Consider the following 12,962-nt stretch of genomic DNA (forward strand, 5'->3'; position numbering starts at 1 on the left):
AAAAGGGCTATAAATCTATCATTTCATACTGATAAGGCGACTGATATTATTACAAGAAACAGATGTTTAAAATACAAAATTGTTAAACTTTCAAAGTTTTAGGAAAATGTACAGGCACATGTGGGGTTGACCCTCCCCCTTTTTATTTTATATTTGGTGTTTAATTCTTATTTTGGAAATATCCTTTGATGTTGTTTTATTAAGACTTTTAAGATTAATTTCAAAACCCAATTATTTTTAAATATGTTTTTTTTTTAATATTTTAATCTTGCAATTTATTGAAAAAAATTAAGGAGTAGGTCAGGTAAGGACCGATTTTGGCCTCAAATTTGACAAATCTACCAAATATGCCGAAAAATGTCACTTTTAAGATGGTTTTTGTCAAAAATGAAAGTGGCCGCATCCGTTTTCATCCTCAACCTTTATATATGTTATGTATTATCATAAATACAACTTACATTTCAATATTTTGGATGAACACGAATGCGGCCACTTTCGTTTTACACGGAAACCGTGTAAAACTTAATCAAAATGCTAGAATTGATAACATTTCAGTAATTTAGCATGACTTAATGGTGCTAGTACCCGATATATTTACATCGTATTGCCAAAAACAGCCCATATTTATGTAGCAGAAGCATTCTACTGTCCAATAAATAACTAAAAGTATACATTTTAACAATTTTGCAAAACTGCTACATTTTGAGAAAAATCAAAATCTCATATAAAGAAAAAAAAGATACATTTCTTGATTGGACCTCAGTGGCGGATCCAGGGGGGGGGGGGGGTTCGGGGGGTTGGAACCCCCCTTTTTTTGGCTGATCAATGCATTTGAATGGGAGCATATAGTTGGAACCCCCCATTTACTCTGGGTTGGGACCCCCCCCCCTTTTTAAAATGGCTGGATCCGCTCCTGTTGGTATTGTATAGTTATTTTTATCTCTTCTTGCAGTTGTCACCTATAAATTGAAAGAAACCATGTGGCATCTATGAACTAACATAATATAATTGATGTGACAGTTTAATTTGAAAATTTAGGAGATAAGTGCAGGAGATAAGTTCACTTTTTATTCAACATCATTTTGATGCAAATTCTTCGGCTTATATTGAAGACTGTACTGGGTTTTATATAGTTTAGCCAACGTTGATTCAGTGTTGGTTTTTCAACACAATGTTAATTCAACGTTGAAACAATGTACTAATTTCAACGTTGCATTGTCAACGTTGAATCAATGTTGAATATTTGTTGATCAATGTATAACCTAAAAACAAAAAACAAGATCCCATTATACAACCACTCTCACTAACCAGTTATTATCTTATAAATAGTATGACTATAAAACAGGAAAAACCCAAGTCTCAACTAAAAGAAATTTAATTAAATTCTCCCTCGCCATGCTCGTCCGAATTTAAACTTTTGTTTGACAAAACCTTTGGTACAATAAATTAAAAAGGTATAGGTTTAGTCGCTCGCTGTAACTTCGACATATCAAAGTAATAGATGAGATATGAATTAAATGCCTAGATTCAATGGAACTGCTATTTGTGATTAAATGTTATCTTTAAAGTAACCATCTTTACATCTATCGGATGCCCAACGACCGTGAGCTATAAGTAATCTCCGAAATACCAAAATAGCTGTAGTAGAATTTCCACCACTTCTTAAACTACGCAAACGAAATTTGATCTTATCTATTCCTACAGATTCAAAAGTCGAAAGCAAAATCTCTCGTACCCTTGAATAGGATAGTGGCGAGTTTTTACTGCACAACTTATGGATACCTCGTGTTTTAAATAACACAATGCGCGGAAAATGAACTGATCAGAATCTAGCTCAATATTAGCTAACTGTAAATATTTTAACATTCACTAAACGGGACAAAGATTTCTTCCCGTTTTAGAAATAATAACTGAACTACCTTGCCTATAGATATCTGTTTTACTCTTCTCTAAAAGAATAGACATATAACTATCAAAAATAGTAATATGTTTTGATTTGATAGCAGCTTATTCACTGTATCTTAAGAAACCTGAAAACCCTAATAAAAAACACACACATATTCTCAAACTAGACAAATCATTATTTATACTATATTTAGAAATAATCATTTGTAAAATCTCTGATGTGACCGGTTTTTTTTTATTCATAGGCTTACTTAAAATTCCTTTACCGCCCTCGAGAACCAGGGAAAGAAGTTCATCTGAACAAGGATTGTCCTTTAATTTTTTATCATGATACCATTTAATAAATTATAATTAGACTCCAAAATTGACACACTCATTCCTTGTTGAATAAGTCTACCAATTTAAAGCCAAACAGTAGTTGATGTAGCTGGTGAACACTGTAGACCGAACGAAACAGACCATTTCTGAATTTTTTCCAAAAAAATTAGAATTGGCTTTAGAAGATTCTATAATATACGGAAAAATATCAATCTTACTGGCTTATCTTGGATTATTGGCATAACAATCAAAATGTTTCCATTGAAACTATACAAGGAAAATAGAATAAATCAAAATCAAAATCTTCTAATGGTATCTGTATGCATGAATTTTACCTTACAACATCTTATGGTGTACTGAGCAATCAAATACATCGCTCCCAGCAATCTAATAAATAATGTCCACACATAACAATAGTTCAAACTCATCTGTTACTCCTATCACTCTGCGTGACAAAATCATCGAGAAGATTAATACACTTCATATGAAATAAACATTAACTAAAATCAACTAACAGTACCAATACATGAATGTTAAAAGGCTGTTTTGCTAAAATGATTTTATCATGTGATCTAGCCAGAAAAAAAGTTTTTCGGATTTCTATTTTCTCTAAAATACATAACATTGATAAGTGTCAGTAAAACGATCTACAATTCCAGGCCAAAACATGGCAGACTTCCATTTTGATATTACTAAAACACCTTTGTCCTTACACATCTGCATATGATTAATTGCCCGAGTAATTAATTTAACAGGAGGAACAACCCAATTATTAAATGTTTACCAATCATATGCAAATGCGTCTACGCCTAATATCAAAACTATACTCAACTTCATTAAAAACTGATGACTATGAATAATTCACCTCATGTTAATTTTAAGATCTGTTCTTTTGAAATCCCTCGGTTCCCGTCATTGGCGTTGAATTTTGTACCATTGTTATCTAGACGGCCATAACCATCTGTGGATTTTTTCTTAATCTCTCTCTTCTTTGGAATCTGGTGTGATGCGGTGTCCAAAGAATTAAACCTTTATATAACTGTTAGTTTTGGACAATTTATCAGGACGTTCAATATTGTAACTATGCTGTATTCGAACGAACAATCTGTTGCATCTACTCAATTAGCTCTCTCCGACTTATTAGTGACAAAAAACGGCTCTCACAATGCTGAATGATGTTGTTCTTTTAATGGTATAACGCGTTGCTTAGTACAGTATAGAAGAGTGAAACAGTTCGTCCGTCGACCATTCAGTATTAGCATCACTAGATTCTGTCTGATCCCTAACATTTAGGTATGGATTGGAGTTTGACATAACGTATTCAGGAATAAACTGCAAACTGACTGTCGTAGTTACTTTCGATGAAATGACAACCACAAATGTTCTTTATAAACTAACGGAACACTACCTTATCAACCGCCAAAGTAGTTCACGTGCATATATTACCCATATATATTTATTTAAAAACGAGAACCTGTTATACAACTACTCTCACTAACCAGTTTTGAACTTATAAAAAGTAAAACTAGAACACTGAGAAAACACCAAGTTCCATTGAAAAAAATTTAATTAAATCGGTAGAGTGAGTACAAATGTGCGGAAATAAAAAAACACTTTGAAGGGAATATAAGGTGTTGTTGAATATCACGTTGGATATTCCATATCAGTCAGATATTGATCTTGCTATCAATAGTTATATTCAATGGAATAAAAAATTATTTCCGTTTTGTACTTTGTCATTTCCGTATTTAATTCATTAATTATCAGGAAATAATGTTCAAGTGTATTACACTCCAATTGTTAAAAAAAATACTTTTGAGGAATTTAATTTTTGTCTATTCCATATGTATATTGATAAAATAGGAACATAAACATGTTAAAGGTAAGAACACGCTTACTTGTTCGTGTTTTAGGGCATAAAGGTTTAAATGGTAAGCATATTCATCACGTTCTTTCAAATAAATAAATAAAGAAACTTATATGATTTATCAATTATGGACTTTTGACCATTTACATTATATTGACAAAGGACGAAAAGTTAGTGTCAACAGGTCAATACATAACGTAATTATTGAATTCGGAAAATGGACTTCAATGTTTTTCTGTGTATTTTTAAATTGTATTTTTGAAGATTCAGATTTTAACATGCCACTGAAACTATCAATGAATAAGATGAACTTGTCTTATTGTAAACAAAATGACTTTTTATTTTATTATTTTTGTTTTGGAATACATAAGAACTAAAATTGAATTCCTTTCAGTCGACTTTTGTACATAAAAGACGTAATTGAATATATTTCACTTAATAAATATGTAAGTAAGTTTGGCATAGGCATCATTGGAACCTTTTGAGGAATCAACTACTGCATTGTAAATTGCCTGGACAAGAACAGCTTCCCGAACAAGATCATAAGTATTTAGTTGACCATTTAATAACTAACTATAATATCGGTTTTTCGTCAACATCGGTCAAATAAACTCATCATAGATACCAGGACTAAATTTAGTATATACGCTAGACGCGTCAACATTCCCTTGTTCTTTTGGATACGATAGCGTCATGAGTTCTGTACTATGATCATTTAAGATTTTGGGAGTCGCGTTGGCCTTTTTAGGTGTCTGACCTACGTTATATTGTTTCTTCTCTCGTTGGTCCAATGTATGTTCTGAATAAGTTCTCAGATTTATGACATTAGGATTGATTACAAATGTACGTATGAAAATTAATTGAACCTTTTTTATAAAATAAAATCCGCTACAAATGCCGTTTTTGCTGAAATTCTGAAACTTTGATAAAAAAAAAGAATTGTTATACTTTTTACTTTAGGTATGTCTACTCAAAGAATAGTAGTGTAAAAAGAAACGAGATCTTGAGTAAATGTTTTAAAGTTTACATTACCCCATTTATTTCTAAAATTAGTACATAATTGAATTGTTTAGATGAAAAATAGCTTGTATGCTCATTTTCTTAAAAAAAAAAAAAACACCTTCAGACCAAACACTGTAGTAAGTATACCAAAATGCTTGTCAAAAGATGTGAAGAAAGGAGAGGGGGAGTTAAAAGTGGTTGTTATCGAAGAAGGATGAAAGATACAAAAGGGATAGTCAAACTCATGAATCGAAAATAATAAACTGACAACGCCTGGCTAAAAGGAAAGAAGTTAAACAGACAAACAATAGAACACATGACAGAAAATAGAAAACTGAAGAATACGCAACATGAACCCCACTAAAACTAAGGGTGATCTCAGATGCTCCGGAAGGGTAAGCAGATCCTGCTCCACATGTTCCACCAGTCGCTTATGTTATAACAAATCCGGTAAATAGTAGAAAAAATTGGTAGGTCACATTCATGAAAGGGAAGGGGATTGCAATTACGACGTAAGGAACATATCCGATATCATTTGTGAAACGATTATTCCATAACGGTCAACCAACTCGTGATGGCGTCCATAAAATGTACGAAGGGATGATTTCAACTTCATCATTTGGAACTCTTGGTTTAATAGCTTCCTTGTGAGCTGCAATCCTGTATCAAGAAAATCATGATAGGAAATGCAAGCACGGGAATATCGTATCAATTGGGAGATATATACCCCGTATGCAGGTGCTGCTGGAATGTTGCTACTTATTTCTAGATGTAAGTCAAGATATGAGGCCGACTTAACTGTATATGTGGTATCCTTTATCTCTAGTTCGATGGGATAGATGCGTTTAACAAATCACCAAATTTTGAATTATTTAGTGACAGAACGTCATCTATATAGCGGAAAGTAGAGCTGAAGGATATTGCTAACTTCTTATCTTTCTTCCTAAGAAGTTCCTGTATGAAGTAAGCCTGATAATAATAAAGAAACAAGTCGACAAGAAGAGCGACACAATTGGTTCCCATTGGAATGCCGACAGTCTGTTGAAAAACACGTCCTCCGAACGTAACAAGTATGTTGTCAATCAAAAAAGCAAGCACCTTGATAATGTCAGTTTCAGAGAATTTTTTTGTTGAATCAGAGTGATCCTTTTCAAAATAGGATGTATATCTCCCTAAGACAAGATACTTGTATCAAACTCGTGTACTGAACACATTTTTAAATATGGTTACATCAATATAATATACACTCTAAGACCTAAGCCCGAATTTCCAGCTACTTTGTAGCTGTGGTCTTATCCCCGACATCATGCTGATGCCAATTACCCCAACCCAGTATCATGCTGGGTTTGTTTATCTTAATCCCCTAAATAACAAGTCACATACATATCACATTACTTAATATATATAATTTTCAGCATTTATTATTAAGTACAGTTATAAATGTGTATAAATAATTTCTAGTGAATATTGATATAGAAATAGAACAATAAAATTTAATCAGGTGAAAGTTGGACATCATAAATTGAAATAAAAAAAGAAAACTACATTTATTATATCATAGTTTATGTTCATATTTTAAAGGGATTACGTTTTTATTGTAATTTATAATATGTTATATGTTGATTATTTTGATTAGTAGAAAATATTACACATTTTTTTTAAAGGATGACATAATTCTGATGTTGTCAAACAATATTGGGTATGATGGGAAATGAGAGAACCCATTGATTAACACACTGTATTGTTTCGGAGAAAAAAAGGGGGATTGCCATTTGGAGGTGTAATTCATATTGTTTGTTTTCTAGTAATCATTTTGTTTTATATGTAAAAAAAATTAGTTCTCTTGACCACATTGATTTTGTGTCACAAAACTATTGTGTGTCAAATATTCAATCACAATCCAAATTAAGAGCTGTTTTAAGCTTAAATGTTGTGTCCATACTTGCTCGGCTGTTCTGTGTTCGACCTCTACAGGAATCTGGCTTCAGTCTCTCTGATAGCCTCTAGTCTTGTTATACTTGAGTTTTGGAATATGGCATAATGCATAGATCATAGAACACAGCGACAAGCTGTTTTTAAAGCCCTCCCCCGATTTTTTTCAAAATCTGTGTGGACGGTTACATGATAGCATTATACGACGCAAAATTTTTTATTGCGGTCGAATAAAAATGTCAAAATCTCGAAGACAAGCACATTAATTCTTATATTTTTTGCTTTTTTTATTTCTCAATTAATCCCCTATCAATATATACTAGTGCTATGGAAAGCTGTTTATTTTGAAACTGAGCAGTGAACTTCCTTAATAATATATGTTTTTCTTAAGGTATTTTTTTTTCATATTTATTGTTCAGAAATCTAAAGATATTTTTTTTCATATTTCATATTTATTGTCCAGGTGGTCAACATCTGGTTGTGATAATTAGTGAACCACTAAGAAAGTGTGTCCACATAATTTATATCTAACTGATTACTTTTATAGCAAAACAGCAATGAGTGCATACCTATTAATATGCTGATTTTACTGATCCTACTTGGTAAGTTGATTATAATACACGATGAAATACCACAGATATAAATTATCAATGTAATAAAAAGGGGTTACATAAGGGTACCTCTTTTCTCCATTATATATATATATATATATTTATAAGTACGTCTGAGTCAGTGACAACCCTACAACAGATGTATCCATCGGATCGCCATCAATGATGGTGATACATGGCTGTGTACATAATGTATATACAACTCGTCTAAACATCAACCCAACAATGTTAGATCTGTAAATTTGCCAATGATCCGTGTTTGATGCCGTACTTGAACCTACAATTGTTTACTCTTTTCAGTTTGTGACTAACAGTGATTTGATAAGGAAATAAATAATTCACTCGAAAATCACGATTGAAGCCGACCTCTACACCTACTGTAATCTGCAATATACATGTATTTTAATCGACTGGTTCAATGCATGGTAATGTTGAATAATATGCGTTAACTGGACAAATTATATTATACGGTTGATTGACTAGATGCATTTTCAGTTTTATGTTTAATAGATATGATTAGTATAGGTGCAAATGAGACAACTCTCTATCCAAGTCACAATTTTGGAAAATTAGATCACATATATTGTCATAATATTATTGTCTGTAACTTCTGTTCTCTGCTGTCTTTTGTTTGTCATATATTGTATATATTTCCTGTTGCCATAGCACGTATATGCTTCTTGCAAATAAAGTTTTCATTCATTCATTCAATTTATAAAAGTACACCATTATAGGTCAAAGTACGGTAAATCTATATATGGTACCAATACACAGGTAGGAGTTTATTTTGCATTCTGGCCCATGGTAAATTCTTTAGGTATATTAAAGTTTGCGCAAAAAAATTGATTTTGAGATAGCTGTAGAAAATAATGTAGCACAAAATGTGTTGATAGGAAGATCATGATTGTGTTTTGCATGTTTATTAAGGCATTTTTTCTGGGCAGTTCAAATATGTCATACTTTTTTTCGCAACCGTACCGCATATAGGTTCAGACACAGCTTTTTTTAGGCCTGTAGATTTTTAAGTTGATGCTATTAGTATGTAATCAATATCTTATTCATCAAATAAAAAATATCAATGTTTGCATGTTAAATCACATAAGACAACAATTCATCACACCTATAATAAGTCTACTTCAGAAATGATTGTACTTACAGTGATAATGCATCGCACTAGGTGTCAATATTACTTTATTTTAGATGCTGTTTCTTTACTTTAACAAAAATATTGGGACTTCATGTTTATGTGCATTAAAAACTGCTTGATCGATTATGTCTTTTTCATATGAAAATCAAGTACAATCCAGTGTTTCTCGTTACCCTTTATTCTACAATAGTAATACTTGAATATATGGCAGTGAAAATGAACTATCTTGGTTCGCATTAAAACATTGTGAACACTTAAAAAGTGAATTAATAAAAACCGAACTCCGAGGAAAATTCAAACAGGAAATTAAGTATGCAATCAAAAGGCAAAATCAAAATCTAAATAACATCAAACGAATGGATACAGTCCTTGGATGGTGTAAACTTCCCACTAACACCATACACCATTACACCATACATCATACACCATTACACCATACACCATACACCATTACACCATACACCTTGTACAATTACACCATACACGTTACACCTTTGCACTATACACCTAACACATAACACCATACACCATTCCCCATTCTCTCTAGACGATCCGAAATTCCCCAAAGCAATTAAATTTCAAATATTAAGATTATTATTATTGTTTATGTTTACAATTCGAGAAAATAAAATAAAAAGAACTTCGTTTTCAACCAATGAAATGTCATACACCATCATTCACACCATTCCCGATCGCACGTTACACAATCACACCATTCCTCAAACACCATTACACCATTCCCCATACACCATACACCATAGCATCATACACCTTACACCATTGCACCATATGCCATACACCATTAAACCATACACGGTTTTTTATTCGGAAGTTTACACTATCCAAGGGCTGCATCAACAATCATATTTTTGACTTGATACAGTAATTTTCTTATGTAGAAAACGGGAATTAAACCCACGCAAGGCTTACATTAATTTATCAACTATCTTTTTTAACCCATATTTTATTTACATCGATTTTTATCAATTGGAACGTAATTGAGTTTAGTTTGAGTCTATGGTTAACGTACCACCACACCGAGTTTAGCTTAATGTGAACACGATCCTAGATCAGATTATTAATAAGATTGCATCAATAGATTTATGTTTATCACTCATGCCTATCCGTACTTAGACTATAATAGTTTACTTTTTATAAATTGTGACTTGGATGGAGAGTTGTCTCATGAGCACTCTTACCACATCTACTTATATGTATCATTTAACATGATCATATACAAGACAATACTATTGCATGCCTACTTCTATGTTGCTGAATCATCTGCGAGTTTGTATTAAAGGAGCATACGTCGGCAAATGCAAGTTCACCGATTTTACTAAAAAGGAGGAAAATACGTTATCAATGGCATGCATCCGAAGCGATTTTCTGGATTAACCTTTATCAGGAACGCTGACCGAATACCTTGTATTTTATTTATAACATTAAAAAGTGTATATACATATTATAAAAAGTCTTAAATAAACAATTTACAATTATTTGCCTTGAAAATGTGTGGCAGAATTTCGTGTGTATTTTAGTCCAGACGCCATATAATTAACTATCGAAGTGACTTCCGAAAACTGCCGATATTTGATAAAACAGATATAAATTAAAAAAAATATATATAGATGTTAATAGATAACAACGCCTGCAATTAGATTTTCCTCAGTCTGTTAGATTTTGGGATTTATGTTAAAACATACGTTTATTGTTGTGTTTCCGTGTATTAGAATGTGATTTTCTGGATTAAATAAGTAAATCGATTGGTTTATCCTTGTTTCACATTTGTTGACTTTATTTTCCTTTGAATAACTGAACACGCAAAATTCATGCATAAGCTATTCCTAGCTGAGGAGTTAGTTGGAGGGTCTCATGGATACAGATTAAATAAGTGAATAATTGATATCTTCTTATATTATTTTGACAAAAATTAACACAACTGACTGCAAACAGCGAATCATTGTTTGCCAATTTCACTTTCATAAATGATTGAACCAAAAAGAAATATATTTTATTGTTTTACATCTCGAGGCTAATGTAATGCCACTTTTAGTACACGTTACAATGTACTTCCTATATAACTATCACGTCCATGAAAATTTGAAAAGATCGCTTATGTATCTGTCGTAAATTCCAAATAAGACACTACTTACTCAACCCATTTAATTCAAAAATCATATACTGAAAAATGTTTGCAACACATTATCCAGGCAGATATTAATAACAAAAGATGTCAGTTGATTATAAGCCTGGTACATTTGATAACCAATTATATTTGTCTTAGGTCTAAAATCCAATTTCTGCTTTGTAGCTTTAGCCATTCAGAATATTCATCTGCATATATATTATAATAGGTAAAAAAAAAGCTTCAGACTACAGGAGTGGCAAATATTTTCTAATCATTTGAGTTTTTGTCATTACTTTTTTCGGCAAACATGTTTTAATGAACAAATCCTTCAGTTGACATGTCATTGATTTAAAAATATGATCGATATCTATCATCAACCTACATACCCTTTTAATATCAATGTAAAAACAAGTTTATGTTGGTTCTTGTTTGTTAGGTTTTTGTTTGCTGTTTATGATTGTCTAGTTCAGAGTGTCTTACACAATATGTTTGTATGTACAAGACTAGTCTGAAGAGATGAAACTACAATGTTTTTTTAACGCTTATCATAATCAACACTATGACGGCAATATTTTTATAGAAAATATTACTTGAATTTAATGTTTTCAGATGTGTGTGTTCAGGGATGGAGTAAAACAAGTATAGTTTACTTTACGTCCGGAAATAATGTAACTCTTGTTTGTCCGCTCAATACTTCTGTGGAAAATATCACATGGAGGAAAAGTAATGATATTATTAATGATGCTGACAATAAAATAAATCATATGATTTTGAACAATGAAAAATACAGTGTGCTGAGTAATCAATCAAACAGAAACATGCTGCATATACGAATGGCTAACGAAGATGAGGTTGGAGAATATTATTGTGAAACAACAATAAATAAGTATATCAAAGAAGAGTCTCTTCAGTTGGTGAAAAAAGGTAAGGAAACTTTTTTCCCAAATTATCAGTGCTTAACAATTAAGAGTTTGCCTTTCATTTGAAGAATATAAGAGTAATCTCAAAAACCCGCAGCCAGGTACAATAGTAATTTTTAAATATGCGATTCACTCAAGTACTATATATACATGGTGTCTTTTTTATCGGTTTTATTGTTCGTATACATGTGTCGCACTTGGCGATTACTGTTTGTGTTACGATCTAACTTAATAGATAATATATTAATGTCAAGAACATTGGGTTGGAAGGTGATTCAAATAACTTAAGCGTTTAGAATTGTGATGTTTATTTGATAATTCATAACAAGGACATAACGCGATTACGCGGCCGGCACTCGGCTAACCGAGAGATAGGTCGGATAATATATATTGAGTATGCGGCTATATCGGTGGATGTTTGTATTCTTAAACAATTATTATTTTTTATCTCTTTTTTAGCAATGCATCACTCTCTATTGTCCTTATCTATTATTCTATATTCTGCGTCTCCATCCAGATTCTCGTGTATACCATGAGGGTCCGGATTGGGGGTGTTGTTTATTTCTGTATTCTTTAAATTGTTATGTCACTTTTCTCTACATTTATTTTCTTACTCATAATTCTTTCTCTATTCTTTATATTTTAGCATCCCAATATATTTCACTTGCTGATTTTAAGTTACAGTACGACATTTCATGACAATTAAACAGAATGCACATGATATATGCGACCATTTTGTGATGAAATTAATATTACTTTAATATTACACTTTTTGAAACCATTTTTATCAATTTTTAATTTTCATTGTCTAAATTGTTCATGTGTTGTTTCCGTATATTTTATGTTTCATTGTTCATGTGTTGTTTCCGTATATTTTATGTTTCATTGTTCATGTGTTGTTTTCGTATATTTTAGCTGTCGTCTTGAGCCTACCAAGTTGATCCGATAACACCTCATATAGCAAAAAGAATTATACTTTTATTGCCATTCATAACTCTTAACAGAACAATTAACAGACCGGGTTTTATACATCCGACCTTTTAACAGACCAGGTTTTAAATAAATCTGAATATTGTCACCAAAATACAGATTTTCTTGTAGATTTTTCACACAATGATATTCATAAGGTTAA

At 31.8% G+C, this 12,962-nt stretch overlaps 1 protein-coding gene across 1 annotated transcript in view; it reads left to right on the plus strand.

Annotated features, from left to right (window-relative positions):
* Nucleotides 1–4,022: 4,022 nt before the first annotated feature.
* Nucleotides 4,023–12,962, plus strand: part of LOC139480878 (limbic system-associated membrane protein-like) — a 76,398-nt gene continuing 67,458 nt past the window's right edge. Inside the window, exons 1-3 of the mRNA XM_071263804.1 lie at nt 4,023–4,105; nt 7,572–7,626; nt 11,520–11,834. Of these exons, the coding sequence (XP_071119905.1) occupies nt 4,097–4,105; nt 7,572–7,626; nt 11,520–11,834 (379 nt within the window). The 5' untranslated portion in view covers nt 4,023–4,096. The remainder of the gene's footprint in view (nt 4,106–7,571; nt 7,627–11,519; nt 11,835–12,962) is intronic.

The sequence above is a fragment of the Mytilus edulis genome, chromosome 7, assembly GCF_963676685.1.
Source record: "Mytilus edulis chromosome 7, xbMytEdul2.2, whole genome shotgun sequence".
Lineage (NCBI taxonomy): Eukaryota > Metazoa > Mollusca > Bivalvia > Mytilida > Mytilidae > Mytilus > Mytilus edulis.